The 21,344-nt window shown below is 30.8% G+C and overlaps 1 protein-coding gene across 3 annotated transcripts in view; it reads right to left on the reverse strand.

The window, feature by feature from the left end:
- Positions 1-21,344, reverse strand: part of dnc (phosphodiesterase dunce) — a 204,712-nt gene that overhangs the window by 104,255 nt on the left and 79,113 nt on the right. The window contains exons 1-2 of one of the 3 annotated variants that reach the window (XM_013322381.1): positions 15,760-16,019; positions 14,556-14,783 (exon numbers count right to left, since the gene is read on the reverse strand). The exons of the other annotated variants lie outside the window; for them this stretch is intronic. Coding sequence (XP_013177835.1) covers positions 14,556-14,710 — 155 coding nt within the window. The 5' untranslated portion in view covers positions 14,711-14,783; positions 15,760-16,019. Of the gene's footprint in view, positions 1-14,555; positions 14,784-15,759; positions 16,020-21,344 lie in introns of those variants that run through there. 3 annotated transcript variants of the gene reach the window in all.

The following is a 21,344-nucleotide window of genomic DNA, read 5'->3' on the forward strand; positions in this document are numbered from 1 at the left end:
GAACACCGAGGTGTTCACCGACGCCCATGGACATCAGCAATACCAGAGCAACCGCAGATGCGTTGCCGGCCTTTGTGATAGTGATGGTGGATACTGTTATTAATCGATATTTTTAATGGACACTTTAATAATAAAAAATTAAACTTATAGTTATAAGTTTGTGTTCTTTTTTCCATATTGTAAAAGTAATATGTTATCTTCTAACCGTTTTTTATCCTAACAAAAGTAATGTGATTATAACATTGTTTTCACACAAGAGATAACTTATAGTAATTAATAGATAGATTCAACATTAATATAAAATTGAATAAAACTTAAATCTTGATACTTGAATATTATTTCTGTTACCTTCACATCCAGATAATTTTGTTCTTGGTTTTATAGTTCATATATTTCATTGTTCTACATCAATATTTATGACCAATAAACTATACGATAACTAGTGCAAATATTTATTGATCTCAATACGTTAAGTTTTATTTGTTATTTCAAAATACATATGACGATATTTGTAAAATGTTTTTTTGATCTGGCGCATTTGTTTTTAGTAACCTAAAATGATAGAAGTACATCTAACCAAACTTTTGTTTGATATTTAATAAAAAAAAAACTAGCTGTCGTCTACGATTCCGTTCGCAGAATTAAAAAAAAAAAACACTTTTTAAGCCCATGTTCTACATTCATGCCAAATTTCATCGAGATCCATTGATGCGTTCCGGAGACACCTTCAAACAAACATCTATCTAAACTTACGCATTTATAATATTGATAAGAAGTAAGATAAGATTTGCTTTAAAATATCGATCGAAATCTTCATACCATCGTTTCGCAAATGGGTTACTGCTCGAGTGTAAGTGAATCATCATAAATGAATGACAAGTCTCTTTGGGGTTTCACTGTTAATGCCACATTTGTTTACTCTTCGCCCACAAAAAATGCCTGCCTAGAGCAGGTGCCAACTGAGTAAGCTTACAAAATTTATGGTAATAATCTTTGACCCAATTCCCTTATTAATATTGACATCATTCATTATACATAGACTTTGTCCATAATTTTTTCTTACAGCGCAAGTACGGTCAACACGAAACTAAACTTTATCGCGTGAGTTTTGTTATAAAATTAAATGATAACGAATTACCTTGGTCATTTAAAAATAGAAAACTATGATACATTAAAGTTTCCTTTTTAAAATTAAAAAGAATATTACAACGACAGATTTGCATTTTTATCCTTTATTTGAGAATAATGTTCAACAATTATTTACATCAAAAACATGTTAATACTATTATTTACGTCAATAAAATCATGGAATCGAGTAGACAGGTCCATGATAAATTCCAGCAACCCGATTCACATCGATAACAAGTCGTGTACCGATGAAGGATATTCAAATTATTCGGGACTATCTAAAGGTTCTTGATTCTCATCCCTGCGCAATACAAGGAAGATTGAATATTTTAGCTAAAGGTCACTGGTGTAAGTTAAGGAATTGTCAGAACATTTTTTTATCAATAAGCGTTAATTTGTTAAATAAACAAAACTCTATTTTATTGACTGAGTCTGTTTCAGAAAGAATTTATTTTTATTATAATATATCACTTCCGTTTGGTCTTCATTGTCATCAATATTTTGGCTTGAACTTTTTCATACCATCTTCCATATTTGTAGTATATTTTCCAGTTTTTTGTAAATGGTAATAAATTCAGTCCATTGTACAACATCGTATTTTGGTATCTGATCGTTGTGGCTTCTTGTTTGTTACTCGATGCAATCTCTTTTATAATCATGCGTAGCTGCTTTTATGTCTTAAATAACATCTGTAATCATGTTGTCTCATCTCCGTAATCTAGATAAGTGTGTGAAATTCGGCTCACCACAAGGCCGATGTCGATAAGCAAGTGCGCGTTACTGTTTGGAAGGCGATGAATGGTTACTTGTAATTCCTTTGTTTTAATTTCCCTTTCGTTAAGCCCACCTATTTTTTTACTCGAACTGATAACTTATTCATATTAGGATTTTTTCTTTGAAGCATAGCTTTTACCGTTTTTGTCCGACACAAAAATACTACGCCAAATTCGCATTAGCGTTAAGAGCCGTTGAAATTTTAACAGCAAATCTGTTTGTTTTGAAAAATAGTATAATAGTAGTCATTTGGCTGCGTACGTAACAATAGTTTGTTATTTTGGCAATCTGTGACATAATTATGTCATTAAAGACAGACAGAGTCGCTCGTCTGTTACAAAAATATCAACAACGAGAAACACTTTAAATTGTTCAGTTGCGAACAATAAACAATTACAATTAATAGATAGTAATTAGCGAAGCGGCTTGTTGTTCGAGAGATGTATTTGGACAGGTTGCAGGGAGGGTGTAAACTATTGTGGTGAATGTTTACCTGGGATAGAGTCACGGTGAGGGAGAGCGCGTACGCGGTAGCGAAGGCGGAGGCGGAGGCGGACTCGAGCACGGCGACGGCGGCTCGGGCCGACGCGTCTAGCCGCGCGGGCCTGCCGACAGTGACTGCCGCGGTAGCTCGCCTCGCCGCCCTGCGCTTATCGGCCGCGCCATCACTATGCACTCTACCGCGCGATAACGATTTAAACCCTTTAAATTGACCTTTAATTAAACCCATAAAATGATTACCTTCAGCTATAGACTATATTACCTATGCCACCGAGCATCTCCTACTACGTACAGTGTACGTAACTTCGTTACAGTTTAGAACTATGTTAGCGTGTAGCAGTATAGTTCAGAAAGGCACCGCACCTCCGTATCTATGTTTTGAGTTAGTATTAGTTCGAGTCAGTTTATGTGAGACATAAATCTAACGGTATTAAGACTTCTAGCTTTCACTGCTAATGAATATTGAAATCTATACTTCTAACTTTCCGTTGCTTACCTATACCTATTTAATGTTTCCTGTTTCTTAAGAATTATTAGTATATTTTATTTAAAAAAATATATATTATACAAAGTATTATAACGCAACTAGACTTCACTTAGGGCTGCGCTGTAGTTAACCTATTTCAGTAACCAAATGAGCAGCTTTCAAAAGACTTTAGTGCGTGATGTTGTGTCTTATTACAATTTGCAATATTATGTTTCAACGAAGGTTAAGTTTTCTGATTGAAGTAGGTTGAAATCGGGAAGTTATTTTTTGACAATGTAATGAAGGATCATTGAAAAGACACAAGTGGTGTGCGTCCAACGAAATGTCACGCTTTAGTTATTAAAGCGTCGAAGGCTCACAATGACTTTTACATAAATTTATATTGTGAAAGGTTTTTGTTAAAGGTAATCCTGTTTTAGGTTTATTATCATAAACACATATTGAACATTGTTAGAAAAACGAGTAATATTTCAAATTATTTACATAATTTAGTTAATGGAGTTTTATTGGATAGTGATGGTATTATAAAAAATACATAATTGAAAAATACAAAAAAAAGGCATAACAATATTTAATTATTTGACCAGCTTTTGTCCGCTGACATATTCTGGATTAGTAAGATAAATTCTTGTGTGATCGATAAGAAACAAGCAACTATCTCTGATGTCGGAGGCCAAGACCCACTTTGTGTCGGTGTACCAGCAATGTAAGTAAATATCCTTTGCCATATGTTTTGTTCGCGTTCGCTTCTTATCCCGCTTAATCGTAACTTCTCAGTAATGTGTTAACCAGCTTATTGGCAAAGCGCCATACAGGATAAATGTTATTTCTCCATTTCCTTATTAATGTTTTGATTTGCGAGCTTATCGATTGCAATCACGTCTTCATCTTCTCACTATAAATGTAAAATGCTAAATATTGAAAATTTATAATACCATAGACCATCGCGAGATATTTTATTAAAAAAAAACAATTGTTTTTTTATCGGTGCGGCAATAAGTTTTTCAATACTAGATGGCATTTGATAATTAAGGTTATTACACAATTGATTAAAAGTAAAAAAAATGTAAAAAATTTTGTTTGAATTTAATATGACAAAACAATATTATTCGGTTTACCTAATATTTTGTGCGTAAAAAAAATTACTTCGGTTATAAAAGTTAAAAATATATATGTTTTTCAAAAGACTTATCATTTGTAAACTAAATGGTACGAATTACTTTTTAACTTGGTTTGATCCGCTCTCCTGAGAATATTGGAACCTTCTTGAATAAAATATCATCACATTACCTACTTTAATATCTATTACATATTACACTTAGAAAGTTAAATGACTTCATCTCAAGAGAAAAAAGTTTGAGAAACTATAAGGTAATGGACAAATTTCTACAACAATTCTGATAGTCTCCGAGTTATTGAATTCTTCTACAGGTTAGAAAAAGATAGTGTCTTCAAGAAGACTTTATGGGTGCCATTTGGTATGTATTAAAATCAACATAAAGTATAGTTCAAAGCCGTGATGTGAAATAAGAGATAATTGCGTCTTTAAATCGAGCACTGAGCTACCCGGATCGTAGCAATTATCTTTTAACTAGATTGGAGCTCGTTTGAAATTAGTAAGAATGTTAGTAGACGTTATAATATTGCCACATTAATTTCACTAATACTTTCCTATTTAGCAACAATAATGTTTTGAAATTCTAGGAGCTAAACTCGATCTACTCGCTCTTGCTGAATCTTTTAAAGTTTATTTAAACGGTTGCTTAGTGTAGTTTATCACACTAATTGAACACAAAATGATACACTTTAAAGATCATTTCGCATCCCTGAATGCAAACTGAGCTAAACGACAATTTTTTTTCAAATAAATGAAAATAAAATCAAAGAAAAGTGCTAAATATTTCCAGTACGCTACTTATTTTTCGATGTTAATTTTTATTATGAATTTATTGCACGATATGATGAGATAAAGCAGGACATAAAAAAACCTTTAATATTTATGATGAATATAACACCTATATTGAGTATGTTTGAATTCTGAGAAGAGCTGTGTAAAGTGAGTCTGCAAGGCGGCAACTTCCAAAACGTTCCATTCAAACTTGAAATATTAGAGCGCTATTGAACAAAGGAGTTTGTAATGATAGCGCTCACCTTTTTGTTTTAAATCTTGAAAAGGATTTATAATTAAAAGTACCTAATTTCGTTTGAAATGTTACTCCATATATAGTACTAGTAATTTACCTTTCATTTGTGTAACCAAGTACTTATCTCGTAGGGTTCCATCACTCAAAGTTTTATTCCTTTATCTAAGAAAAGGCAAATATTTTTAGTGTAATTTGTTCTTAATTAAATACGCTGAGGTACGGATTTGCATTTAATATTTAAACTGTGATGATTTAAGTCCAATACTAATTTATTATCTGTAATAAGGTTGTACCTTTAATGTGTCTTTAATTTTAAATAGACAATTAAGTAAAAGCTGACAGCATTAATTGAAATTGAAGTCACTGAGCAAGCTTTGGTGATGTTAATTTACATGTAATTTGTGTTACAAAGACAATTGATATGATAATCTCGGTTCAATAAACTAAGATGTTACAAATGGAGTTATAATCGAGTTACATGTGCTAATTTGTGTCTTAAGCGATGAGACAGATCGTGTTTAAAATGTAAGCTTCTACTAAAATAAGTAACAATCGCCAGCGATTCCGTCTGCGCGGAATTAAAAATAAAACTTAATAAAATTAAAAAAAAACGTAATAAAAAAACATAATTCTTTCAGACTATGTATGCCAAATTTAATCGAGATCCGTTCAGTCGTTCCAGAAATACCTTTATGCAATCCATTCATCTAAAGTTCCCATTTATAATATTAGTAAGATAAATAAAATTTAATGCAGTCTTGTTATAGTAATACATTTAAATATAGTAATATTTCCTTTGACCATTGATTGAGCTGAGACTTGGCGGAACGGCAAAATTAAATGCTACGAGCCAATTATCTGTTCTCATTGACCATTGGTATTTAGAAATATAAATAATATGAAATATTGATACTGAATATATTTGATACTCTTGTGGACTTTACTTCATTTAACAAATGGTAATGTTTTTATTAAAATAATTCCATTTTCAACAGCAAATGTTCATAATGCTAAAGTAACTAGTTATTTTAATTGAAGTTAGGAACGTCGACGAAAGAGTTTATATGTCACGTGTATAATTATAATTATTATTAAGTGCACTTTCAAATATTTGATTACTTAGATATTAGCGTAAATTTCGTTGTTTTATTTTAGGCGAAAGTTATCTAGTCTTTACATAATAATGGTGAGTTTGGTTCACGAAATACAAAGAAGACTTTCAGAACAATGAAATTGAACGATTATGGGCGATGAAAATTTAGAAAAAAAATATTTAAATTAAGAATAATATTAAAACTTTAATACATCTTCAAATGAATTACTTCAAAAATAAATTCTAATATTATTCTCGTAGAGTACGGCAGCGAATAAAAGCCGTGTATGGAGCGTGGGCTTCAATTTAAGCTCTATTTGCAATACTGAGAATCGGAAATATTATTGATAGATTTATCGTACATTTTCCTCATCCGATTTCCATTTCCATGGACATGAGAATCTGATAGTTGCCAATCACGCTGTGCCACTTGCTTTGAATTAAAATAATATTACGGAAACGTAAGAAATATCCACACCTTTAATTAGTATTTAGATGTTTCGAATTCAATGCAAATTTTCATACAATTTTTTTAAAGTTTGGAATTATTATTTATGAAATAAAAATATTATTTATTTTAAATGGAACGTAAAATATTTAGATTTGTGGATGTTTGTATGACTGGTTGGACATTTCATGATATTCACAAGAATAAACACGTTAAAATTTAATGAAATAACGAAATTATTACATCGCAAACTATGAGATGCATTTGACATACATTTTACCCTATTCTTAACAATGTGTTTACCACACCTGGCCTTTAACGTTTCAAAGCAGGTGGATTTAATGCCACCGAGCGTAAACAATAACTGGCAGTGTAGCTACGTGCTACGAACGTAGCCCTAATCCGTAGCGCTAAGAGCTTTAAATGTAGCTACGTAGCATTTATACGCCGCTTATTTATTCAAAGGTGACACAGGTTGTCGAAAGTTCTGTGAAAGAATATATAAAGGACTCGCATTTGATTAAAATAATAAGGAATATGTATAAAAAATATTGAAATCGTTCAATATGTTTTAAGTAAATATTATTTTACCATATAACAACGATAAATGTTAAACGAAATTGTAAAATAATAGTATATTTAAAAAAAGTTTTTGTGACTAGAATGGAAGCTGGATTCTATTTCAGATATTATAGTTATTTCTATAAAACAAGAAATTTCTATTGATTTACTGTAAACAGTAAATAATACAGATTGCCTTTTAAATACATAAGTTAATACTAAATCATCTATATTTCTAGATCCAGACAAAATTAAATTTGAAATTGGAAATAATTCATTTAATAAAATGATTAACCTAAAAGTGCGTCAGACAGAAAACACATCAGGTATTCTACAAAGAAAATGTTTATTGATCCGATATGCGGAACACTAACGAATATTAAATATTTTTCAATGAACACAAAAGAAACCACCAGCGCGTATGATTTTCATGCTTCCAGCGGATCCGGTCTAAACACATGTTCACACCGAAAAGGCGAGGCTTATAAAAGCAAGAGATATTAGAAACTTATCCGCTAAGCTCGCTGCAGGTTAACTTAGCAAAGATTAAGCTACCTACGCTTTATGTAAATGTAATGAGCTCTTTTCTTGAAAACAATGTCTTACCTATCCGATATAGAAAGCATTTCAACGTACTTAAATAAAATTAGTGTTTCAATTCCTAATATATACAGTGGTTTATGGCCGCCTTAATAACCAACTGCCGTAGTCTTTTAGTGGTAAATTAGTAGTCGCATAGTTTACTACATCTATACTCATCTACATCTATACTCATCGTCGTCAGTTAGCTCATTGTTAAGGACAATAATATGTTGTAGATGATGAGAAGATATAAAAGTTGATAGTCTTTTGTATATTAAGTATATCTAGTATATTTTATATTATATAATATAAGATAGATCTTTCCATTCCAGCCATAAGCATGTGAAGCTACACAATAGCACAGTTAATGTAACAGGGCTTAAATTGTTATGTTCTAGAGTTCGCTACGAATGCGCTGCACACGTCGTTTATCATATTATATTACGTTCAAAGTATTGTATTCCGCTATTTACTAAATTGTATAATAAAATGTGTTTATACAAATGGTAATTTTAATAGTATTTGCTTTCATTGCAAACATAATTTTATAATTCAGAAAATTAATTTTGTTACATGATTAATATTAGATTATTTCTAAGCTCCAAATTTTCTTTTTTTTTTAACTGAATCATAAAAAAACATACTACGTTATAAACCAAAGACAAACACAATCAATCATTCAATCGCACTCTTTTCTCGCTTAATGTCATCATGGAATTAAATAAATAAGAGATAATAAATATGGCAAACAATGCGTACTCTGTGTAAATTATAATACTATATTGAAAGTTTATTTGTGAAGATGTCACTAAAAGATAAATAATCATTATATTATTTGACATCAAGCTAACAATTGATTTAATTACTTTAAATGAAACAGAGAAAAAATAGTAAGGTTAAGCAAAAATAGTACGAGATCAAATATTGATTTCGGCCGTTAGAAGTTTACTGTTCGTCAATTGTTTTTTCTATAAGTTTTTTCTATAAGTTTTTGATAGAAGACATCAACATTAAATTCGCATTAATGTGTCGTATATTTAAACATTACAATTTAACGGAAAACATATGCATACTCGTGTGAGTGCCTATTAGGTTAGATAGCTAAAGGATCCATTGATAACTTTAGCCCTGCGAAATGCGGATATTGAACAGATATGGTCCCTTCAGACATATGTAAATTAGGTATTCAACGTCACTTATGAATACATTACCAACAAAGCTGTGTAATGAAGACGTTATGTATCATTTGTGTCGATGTTATTCGATAGAAATCAGGTTATGTGCTCGTTTTCTTGGTGCTATGATTTTTACCTTAACGTAACGTAATTTATGAATGTGAATGTAATACAACTTTTTTGTAATTAGAAACACAATATTTGTGAATTCGCTGATTATTCTTGCAGCCATTTGCGTAACGGAAGAAAAAAATGCAAAGATTATTAAGGTTTAATTCAGTAAGTACTAACATAATTTGATGCCCTTTAAACAAAATAAACTGGCGAAATCTTAGTTTTTTATGTTGTCCTTTTTTATTTTATCCGATTAAACGAATTTAAATAAAACAGACGCATACTGATATTGCGCTAATGAGGTACAGCGTAAGTGGGCGTGAAACAATGGCCCATATTGCAATGGATTTAAATAAATTATGCACATTATTAATGGTTCCGTAACGAACAAAGTGAACGCCACGCGGCCGCGACTTCATTACAGTAATTAGTCGATGACATTATTGGAATTTTGTCAATCAAATCGAAACGATATTAATAGGCGATTGTATTATGGTCATAAGTAGCACTATAAATATAAAGTTTAAAACCGTCTTTAATGACCTTGAACTTGACTTCTCACGAGAATTCTTTACGGATCACTGTTACTGAGAGTTCGATCCAATTTCACATAAAAGTAAAAAAAGTATGATGCAAAATCAAGAAAATACCCACCGAGGCAATGACTATTAACGTTCCTAATATCATTAATTATGAAATACTGAAATTCTTTTAACTAAGCGCTTTTATAATGTGAAGTTTATGTATAGAAAAGGTCTTGTCGCTTGACAGCATAAATAGTTACACGTATAGGTCGTTTAGATTAGAGCAGTATCAGACACGCACGGCCTGTCTTGAATGGAGCTATTTAAAATTATAAAGAGTCTACATTTTCTATACACCAAGGAAGGAATAGAAGGGTGAAAATGTTTTCATAAGGCAGTTTCGTCTCAACATTTTTAAGCTAGATTAATGACATTTTAGCATAAAGCTAGATGACTAATAGTAGCACATTATAGTAATTTATGTGTGTGCAAAACTAAGACTAAATTAAGTGGATCAGAAACAATTTCTAACATAAAGATTTTTAAAGCTAATTAGAAAACAAAGTTTTATAGAACGAGAAAAGATTTCTGCCTAAATCTCCGAATTGTTATTCATATATTTTAAAATAAAATTTATTCAATATAACAGTTTAAAAAATTATATATGTGACAACACTAATCCCGTATATTTAGCAGTTTGCCCTACGATGATACACTTTATAACTTTCTACAGGAATTATAAACTAAGAGGGTTCGATGTTGGTTTTGTGTTCAAAAACTCAATTTTGTACCAAATAAATTACTAAACTTGAAGGTGTTGTCGTTAAATATATTACGTAAGAAAAATATGAATTAGAACTGAAACAGGACACTTTTGTGTCTTGTTTCCTTTCCATTGTCTGTAAATATCCAACACTATTTTTTTCTTTAAAGGTATCGTGTATTAAATTACGTTAAATCATAGAGCAATGGATATCTTAATTATAACTCCAAATTACGGTCTCAGTTTCAATACTGTTGCTTTGGAGAACAAAAACATAGCCTTGGGGCGAAACAGACTTATTTACTTTAGTCAGATTTTGACAAGAATGATGATACAGCTGGTACGACAAAGTTATCAAGGCTCAATCTCCGTGACGCAAAAATACTAAAACCTTCGTTATTTCTATGAGAAAAAGGTGCACATTCAATTAAGCTTACTATTTTTAATATCGTGTAATTTATTTTTTAACAAAAGCATGGCAATCATTTTATCGTGTCTTTTTACACCTTAAGTGTTTTCTTTTACTAAAAATTAAAAAAAAAATGTTGACGTTTTTAATAGTCTAAATTTTTATATTTTGCCATAGTCTCTAACGACGGAAAAACAGAGCGGAGTTAAAATAAGATCATATCAGAGAGAACACCTAAGTTGTCATATGTACTTATGTCGTTCATGCAAATGTTTGATAACATTTGTAGAGGACAATACCAAATCTCAACGATGCGTCTTAGTTTGCAAATAATATAACCAACAGTCGCATAGTTAAGACTGTGTTTACATTAAAAAGTTACAAATTATATTACGATGAAAAAAACAATACGGAAAGGTTCCAAATTTCAAATGGTTTACACATCATACTAGAAATTTTGACGAAAAATAAAATGCGATTTATTGTTAATTGAAGAAAATATATGTGAAATGAATACCAATGTAATATGACCTGGTTAAAAATTAGTTTAGAGAATCTTAAATCCAATTTTAATTTATGTTATCGTTTTAATGAATTCTTTAGAGTTTTATGAAAACTGATTAGCATTAATTTAAGAGCATTTAAAGTGCTGTTGGTAAAGGTTTTTCCGTTCTTCTTTAGATTTATTGACATACCGATAAGAAGTTCAGCTTCTTATATTTGATTTTAAATCAATGACTTTATAATATCGTATTGTCGCTACGCTTGTGTATTCAGTTAGGGCCTTGCACAAATATGCGCTGCGTCGCCGCCGGGCTATATTGGTGAGGGCAGCCTGCCAACGTTCCCGGAACGCTTATCACCCGTCACCTGAAATCTTCGCATGCCGGGTGACGCATCGCGCATATGCCAGTTTAAATATGGACTTGTATCTTACAAATAAGCACAATTTGCAGTTTTCTTTTGATCAACATTTTTGGCACATAACTTATTCGCTACAAGAGGCTCTTAATAATGATGAAAGTGAAAGTGATATTGTTATAAGTAACAGTTTTTAAGAAAAGTTAAACTTATTATTAACTGAAATTTATACGATTTTTAAATTTGCACAAATCAATTCTACAAAGAATCTAAAGGACTTAAGATTAATGTAAAAAGTTGGATAAATAGTAAGCAAACTGCGAAGACAAAAGACAAATACAAAGGAAAGTAGTCAACAGCTAAATATTAACAAGTAAAATGAGAACATTTCAAAGCATGTAAAGAAAATTGTATTTTCTTCTTACTTGCTACTTTGTTCTATCCGTATTTCTATTCTTAAAGATTCTCAACAAATTAATTGTACTCAAATCGATATACATCTGTTAAATTATTACTTTATCTTTACTTTAACTGCAATTAATTAAACGTTCGCTTGAAACATATTTTAATTACAATTATTTTGGATATCTTCAATTGTTTACGAAATGCCAAATTGGTTTTTATTCGACGGTTATTACATAATTTGATTTACGTTTTTTTTTTACATTTTAAAATATGAAACTTAATTTCCTTCTGCTAAAATTTTAGAAAATTCGACAATCTTTACACAAAATAGAGAACTCTGAAGATTAATTTGCTATCCAATTTATAGTACAAAGCTTGGAGCAAATTACTTTAACAAATAACACTTGCGCAAAGAAGCAGGATAAAATGAATATTTAAACGATCAAGTACTTCTGTCTCAATTAAATAGAATAAAAAATAAGATGGAAGTGTCTTAAAATCTCGTAGGTTCGTTATTTAGATCTAACTGTATTCTATTCATGTTATACATTTATTTTGATAAAAAATAATTATTATTAATATGAAAAAACATCATAACACAATAAGAAATCTTTTAAAAAGAAAAATAACAAAGAACCAAAAAAAATATTTGCGAGGCTTAATTTGGATTATCCTGGCGGCCGACTGCAAAGTCCGTAACAAATTATACGAACAAGTATAACATTTGCGATAAACGACATTTTAAGAACTTGTGACATACTTGCTGTCGCCCGCGACTCTGTCCGCGCGGAATTAAAAAAAAACATAATTAGAAGTCTAATTGTTCTTCCAGACTATGTTCTACATCTATGCCAAATTTATCAAGATCTGTTGAGCCGTGCCGAAGATACCTTCAAACTAACATCCATCCATTCATCCATCCATCCATCTAAACATTAGCATTTATAATATTGTAAGATCTATCCAAATACATATTTATAATTAAAAACAAACATTATTTATCGTTCCTATGTACGCAATCTTTTTTTTTTGTTGTTTTATGTCGCCATATAAGAAGCTAATCTACAAGTACAAAGCGTAGTTATCTTGGAAAGTTTTATTACGCTCACCATTAAGTATGCAATAAGAATTGGTCGTTAATTCAACCTCCAAGTGGGTGAGTTGTTTATAAACTCTTCAGTCAAGCGCTACGTAAATAGGTAACCGTCCGAGATCTTCTTCTGTTTATTCTTAACTTAAGCTGTTTATAAAATGCTATGTTTTATTGCGACATTACGTCAATTATGATGCTTTAAAAACAAAGAAATGTTAAAATTAATATCTTATGACAGTTTATATAATGTTTGCCTTTTCACAAGGGGAAGCCAAAATAAAACTTTAACTTAATGGTATATTTGTTATGATATGTAAGGTATTTGTACCTAATCAAATTAACTAAATAATGAGACACAAGAAATTAAAATATTTATCACAAAATGTATTTCATAATTGTATCTTATCGTGAAATATTTTTATAAGCCTCTAAACATTTAGCATAACACCGAAACAGATTTACGTCCATTACATTTGGCCTCGACCCTTCTTAATGTCGTTATTAGATGGTTAATTTTATTCTTTTTTTTAGCAATGGTTACAAAATTGTATTGTATCTTTGTGTTGTTTCTTTAACCAATAAATATCATGACCGTAACCAAAGGGGTGGCTTACAGATTTAATTAATTATCTATACTAACATTATAACTTTTTTGCTTTAAATAGGCTGCGAGGTGACTGAAATTCACTGTTGGAAAGCTACACTATCCCCGTAACATAAGCTTTATTTATATCTATTTTTTTTAATTCCGCAAGGACGACGCTAGTTTCTTATATTTTCCATATTTAATATTTAATTCTTTGAGAAATACAGTTTCTTCAATTATAGAGATCCTGGGACACCGACGCATAAATCTCACATTATTATACTATGTTATTAAAATTCTAATAAAGCTTTCAGTATGACTCAATTTCGAGAAATATATTCGTGGAAATATTACACTCATTTCACAAAAAGCTAGCACGAATAACTTACGTTGGAAATTGTTCATAAATCCGTCTTATCCGGATGTTCCAGATAAATACTTTTTTATACGTCATGGTTTCCCCAAAATCATTATATATCATCAACAAATCATCTAGCTTTCAATCTAAGACTTTAGTATTTATAGAATAAATTTTAAGTATAATAAAAACAAATCGATCCAATATTTTCTTAATTTTTGACAGTTTGAAGGGGATCAAGTCAGACTATCTATCACCCGTATGGTGTAGTTTTGCTGCTTCCATTGTGATAACTCCATCGTAGAAGTTTCCGTGCTAATTTTATTCTACAGTAGTTTTGATATTAATGTAATGCTGTTCGGTAAATGGAAAATTTTAGGAATCTTTTTAACCAAAAAATAAATAATACTCATATTTTAATTAATTTTATTTATTAATTAGATGTCCATAAAATTAATTACAATTTTTGAATTCAAAACTTTGGATTTTTACGAGGATTGAAGAAATAATTGTTTAGCGCCATCTATCGGTGAGTGAGTAAAGCCTTACCTGGTTTCAGAGCCCACTACAGTCCATCCTCGTCTACGACGCAGGGCGCGAACTTCAGCAGTTACTACGCGGTCGCGGGTCCTCCGGTGTCGGCTGGCACTAGCCACTTGTAAATTGTTACTAGCGCCCTCTTTCATCTCCGCGATGGGCAACATCGTGTCACTCGGTTTTAGACTCTTTACACTAGATGGCGTATTTTCCAAATATAGTGTCACATTTTCAGAAAAACTGATATTTTGAAATCGTGAAAAATTAGATTATTTAAATATTTTAAGTGTGTGATATTTTTTAAACAAAAGCACCTGACGATATACAAAAAATACTATGATTAACATATTCGTATTAATGATTGAATATTATCTAGAATAAACTATGTTATGTTGCCAAATACAGATACTATACGCATGATACTTAAAAAAAATATGTTACAATTTTTACAAAGTGATAATAAATTCAAATTAATTATGGTTGTTCTCTATAACCTTTTTCTAACGTCATCAGTTATAATGAAACTAAAGAATTGAATCTTCTTCAAATTGGCACGACTTTATTTTATTGGAAAATACAAACAATGCTTATAATTGGACATGCAGCACTTACATAATTATTCTATATTATATGTGTCCTTTATCAGACAAACAAAAACATGTGTGACTGTGAACGATTTGGCAAGATGTATTGGATTATTTTAGAAACGCGTTACCTTTGTTAGTTTTACTACAGATTTTATTTAACACATTGCTCGGGATTAATGTGTGTTAGATTAGCATTGTTTTGTGTAAATATTTACAAACTAAAATTTTTATTCTCTCAATTCCCTTTAAATATGTAAATCGTGTATTCATAAAGTATCCAAAAATGTATTTAACTAAGAAATGATTTTCAGCTTTGATATTTCAAAGATGATGAAGAATTTATCAAGAATAAAAGAAGAGACATTTTAATGCATCATACATGTAACTTTAGTTGTCATGACTTTTTTGTAAAAAAAGTGTTTTTTTATTTAGTTTATAAAATAGAATATTAGAACGGCTCAAAGAATTTGACGATTTCAATATACACAACATTATCAATCAAATGGAATAAATAAAACATAATTAGTATATTAGATTATGTGTAAATATTAGAACCTAATTAAAAAAGTGTACATAATATTTTCTGATATCGTCTTACAAATATAATAAAAATACTACGCAACATATACCTTGAAGTAACACATGAAAATTTATATTCCGGTGCTGAATAAAAATATATCACGAACACCCATAACACAGTTTATGATACAGCGATCGACATGGTTTTTTATCACCGTCACAAAAATCGCTTTTCTAAATGCGACATACACTAAACTTGTTCGTTTTTCACTGATCTATCGCGTAGTTCGAAGTATCCATGCTCGGGTTATTATAATTTCGATCGACGTTTAAATCGTTGGGCGCGCGTCGGCAACTGCGCGCACGATGGTGCGTCCTAACCGGGCATAGACTCCGCAAGTCAGGCGCTTTCGCGACAACATAATTTTTCAACAATATTCAGTGCAATAAATCAACGACATTTTCATGACTCAACCGTGCCACAGATAAAGGTATAACACTGTATGCATCATTATGTCGCTGTTGCCCTGATTTTTTGTAACATTTTAAAACGTGACAATTTTTCAATGTTTATATGTGTATTCGTACCGATTTTTTTTTTAAGATTTTAAGAAAGTACATTTAAACTTCAGGTTTACTTAGTAAATAGAAATACTTAAAATTCCTTTAAGAACCTACATGTTAATTGACCGTAATAACAATACACGACAATAAAGAATCACAAAAATTAAACAGAAGGTAATTAGTCTCTCTTCTACTCTAAAATGTTTTCTATAGTAGCGGTAGTCCGCCTGTTTACTTCAATTCAACTCACGTATGTGGTGAGCTAAATTATCTCTGAAAAGCATTTTTAAAAATCTCTAGCGTTCAATCGAAGGGGTGGCAATATAGATTGGAGCTTTCAAATATCGTCGCGGTTCCAATGAAAACATATTTATTATTCTTCGATTCACACCGCCACGTGGTAAAGCTGCCGTCAATTAAATATCAAAGGGATTATAAGATATATTTTTAGTTTAATTCTTTGATTTGTTTTTTTTTTAGTTACAAATGAATTTGTTTTTACTAAAAGTAGTCCTTTTTTATAAGTTCTGCTCATTCTATTAGTTTTGTAAGGCCGATGTGATCTGGTATTTAAATTAAACAGCAATGAATCAAATTATACAAATACATTTAATCGTCTTGATTTACTCTTGCATATTTAGTAAAGCTATTTTTTCCCAGAGGTGCCAATGATTTTGTAAACTATCTTTCAAACTGAGATTGAGAACAAATTGAGATGAATTCTACGGTGTCGGGAAAAGAATTCCATCGCCTGGTAACTTTCCAAAGGCGTGATTAAGAATAAAGTTCTATTGCACAATGAGAAACGCCCATAATATTAGGTTGCGAAAATAAGTAGTATCCAGATTTGACGATCTTTTTGACTAATGATTTATTAAATAGCTTTTGCCCACGACTCCGTTTGCGCAGTATTAAAAAAAAATTTAAAAAGTACCCTTTATGTTATTCCAGACTATTTTCTACACATTGTATCGAGATCTGTTGAGCCGTTTTGAAGATATACCTTCTAGCAAACATTCATCCATTCTTCCATTCATCTAAACTTTCGCATTTATAGTATTACTAAGACTAAAGAATGCTTGCTTAAATGACGGATGGATACATTTTTTATGTCTTACAGTACCTCTGCAATTTGTTTACTAGCAAAAGTTACAAAATGGGTAGATGCCTCAAATTTCTACTATTGTCAAAAAAATTCTATTTAATTATTTAAAAAAGTTTTTTTCATATTCGAGGAATCTAGGTAATGGCACAAACGATGATGAACTTGTGTTTCTGAAATATGATCTCCAAAGTGGACGTTATTAGAATTATCCATTGTATACAATGTTTATAATTGTCATTTGGCAGTTGTTTATGAATTAATGAATATTACTCGTTATATTAATATTAAAGACAGTGTTCGAGTGAGACGTGTTTACGCGGGTAGGACAAGAATAGATGGTGGCAAAGATTCAAATATGTCGCACGGTTCTAGTCCTCATTTCGGCCGTTTTTCATAATGTCGCAATTATTAAGTACCTGGAAATTCCAGATTTATGTTTCCAGAGTCTGTCTATAATGTAGTAAATTGCACTACAATCATAATTATTATATCGTAATAAGAACTAGAGATTAGTGGTTAAAACCACCATGCCTTGCCGTAGCATAAAGAAACATCTGAAATAATCTAAAATGATCTAAAATTAGTTTTCATACAGTTATGGCTGTCTCTCGTGACTCCGTCCGCGCGAAATAAAAAAAGTCAATTAGTAGCCTATGTGTTCTTCCACATTATGTTTGATATCTATGCTAAATTTCAGTGAGATCCATGTAGCTGTTTTGGAGATACTTTCAAACAAACATCCATAGATCCAAACATTCGCATTTATAATATTAGTAAAAAGTAAAATAAGATATTATGCAGAGATTACTACGTTCAAACAAACTGTTCAGTTCAACATATTAGTAAAGATTGACAAAGTAAAGACATAGTCTATTTGTGTTAGGTTATTATGAACGACGTTTATTTTGAAATCTTTTCATCTCGTGACGTGCTTTATGCCAAGAATTTGCAGAAGTTCTAAAAAAACATCAACATCTCTAACTGATCCCGTCAACGCCACTCTTTTGACAAATTAGGTGCGTGAACCATTGGATGTAAGCATGTATTTGTTTTTCAAGAATCTGTAAAATAAGTATAAGTGTTTGTTGTTTAAAGTTTTGCAGTGTTTAGTATTAATCAGAGTTTATTTAAGTTTTGTATAACTCTGAATCTGTGTCCATTTTTTTTTGCGAACAAGTATAAACATCTTAACATCCAATCAATACAAGATAAATTATAAATATCTGAACTCCTAAACTAAGCTTATAATTTTTTTTTGTTATCGATATGCGATATTACTCTTTGTTATAATTTTGTATATTAGATACACATATCTGAGCAATGTACATCGCAGCAAATTAAATAAAATAAATTCGATAGCAAAATGCAGAAGTATCTTCTGAAGCAAAGAGATAAGTGTACAATGAACTAATTATACGAAGCGAGTTAACGACGTCATTGGAGGAGAAAATCGTTAGAGTCAAGCTATTTCCACCTAGTGTTTGTGTCTCTAATTACTAAAGTACTATCCTGTACCATAAAGTTTGTAAGACACGAGGTACTAAACGATTAGACTTTTTAAGCACCCTCTATTTCCGTACAGTTACATGCGTCATTGTCAAGGACTTCCTGGGGATGTACGGTAGTGGGAAAATTATATTGTAAGTATTCATATCGGTCTATCTTACGAACCTATGAAGTTTATGGTATTAAACAACCACGAATGTTTAAAATTATAGTACCTACTTTCGTATAAATAGTTGTTAAAAAAGAATCGGTCTAATTATCTTTGTGACCACAGATTCATACTTGTAATTTACATAATATTAAGAAATTATTATATAGAAATTAAAAAGAAGATATTTATTATTTTTAGTATTGATGTTTGTATCACTACAAAAACATTTCTTTGACATTCTGAAAATTATAATAATGCAATAAAATCACATCAAAGACCCAATAAACTTAGCTACGCTAACTAAGCTACGAAAGCTTATAAAAAGCCACTGAAAGGTTTCGTTCGAGCAGTAATCAAATTAATTCATTAAGCCGGTACTTAAGCTAGTAAAACAGAATTGTTTGCTGCTAAGTGAATTAAACCGGAGAGTGAGGTTCCAGATTGACTTTTGTCTTTATTTACTTTTATATATATATCATTTTGTTTAATCATTATTCATTCATAAAATATATTATTACTTTGCTCTTAATATTTTTAAGGCGTTAAACTTTAGTTTTTTTTATTACCATCCTTGAAACCATAAGTTGGTAATTGACTCGCACTCTCCATTTTTATTAACTGTACAGATATATAGGTTTTTCAAAGGTTGAAATACTACGTTTCAATTACATATAATATAAATACAATAAAACTTAATTACAAAGTTGTTTCTCTGTCGGATTATCTATTTCCCGAGGGGATCAACTGGTGACAATTACGTTACTTCTCACAAATACCTAAAAAGAAAGAACAGTAAATCCCCTATAAACGAACGTATTCTATAATTATTAAAATTTGTTATAACTCCTTTATGAAATTCGGGTAGCCCTGTACATATACCCATGAATAGTGCTTCATAAAATGTAAAAGAAAATAACATACAATCTTACCAATAATTTAATTGCTACAGTTTAAATGAACTGAAGAAAACATATTCTAATTTTATTTAATTCCGCGAAGACGTAGTCGTGGGCGACAGCTAGTATTCAATAACAATATACCAATCGAAGTCAATAAAAAACAAAACAATTACAAAATTCAATTAATCATTAAAAGCAACAGAGAGGTTTCAGTCCCTACTTAATTCGTTTATGAAAGAACAGAACACCGACAAAGGTAGTTAAATAAAATTGTAAGAAAACACCAAACAGTGCCGCAGACAGATCTAATTATTGTTTCTTCAAATAATATATTCCTATTAAATTAAGATTTCACTTTGGGATACATAAACCACGAAAACAGTTATTATGTAACACTGACATTAAAAAGATAATCAGAATTATTTATCTGTATTTTTCGCGTCTGTTATTAACCAAAATAAGTTCTTTGGAACGGGATTGCCTCATATCATGTCTGAATTGCTTTAAGGTAAAACTCTTTGACAATTTCCAAGCAAATGTTGTCTAAATTAACGAAGAACCATATCTTTAAGATACACTTTTGTTTACCAAAAATCGAATAGTTCTTTAGTAATTGCTTAGATTATTAATTAAGTTCAACGACAACTTACGACAGAAAATGATAACGATAAAATTTATATAAATTTTAATCAAGGTATTATACTTATTGAAATAATAGATTAAATTAATTTGTAAGTACAGATCAGAGTGACGTTTTGATACGCAATTATTAGTCTCGGCTAGAACTCAATCCCAGGGTAGCAAAGTTGTATCGATGGTCAAAACCAAACAAACCGTTACCGTAAAGAGCGTCCATAGACAGTAGATAAACAACTAAATAGTCGTAGGACTTTAACGAGAACTCAGCAGTAGTTGATTTGAATTCCGATTGAAGCGCCAAAAGGTAATTGGAATCAAACTGTTATTTCCCTGAGACAAGATTGATCTATTTCCCATCTATAAAGGCGTAAGGATTGTCAGAAATCTTTTCACATCTAGCTTCAGGGAGAAATATTACTGATATAATGGTATTCCTTTAAACGACCATCGTATGTTATCGTAATGCTACGAATACATCAAAATTAAATCATAGGAACATCGTTGGCATAATAAACGACGTAAAATGTCGGATCAGTGACTCGCCACGCAAGGTCCAACGTCGCAATGAGTTATTACGTGATTAAGTAATGTCGGTGCTCGTTGGAGGGTGTGCAAAAACATTATTTATTATCTTTCACGTTGATGCGAATGTTATTTTTCAAAGATGACGTGCTTTATCAAAAAACCAATGATTTATTGTATCGATTTAACAATTTACTTAGGACGTGACATGAGTTTTTAGGCTAAAATTTCCCTTCATTCAAGGTTATCTATTTAGATCACAAAATAACAGCAATGTGATCTGAGATAAGAACACAAAAACGGTCAGAG

This window comes from Papilio xuthus, unplaced genomic scaffold (genome assembly GCF_000836235.2).
Source record: "Papilio xuthus unplaced genomic scaffold, Pxut_1.1 DF825928.1, whole genome shotgun sequence".
Lineage (NCBI taxonomy): Eukaryota > Metazoa > Arthropoda > Insecta > Lepidoptera > Papilionidae > Papilio > Papilio xuthus.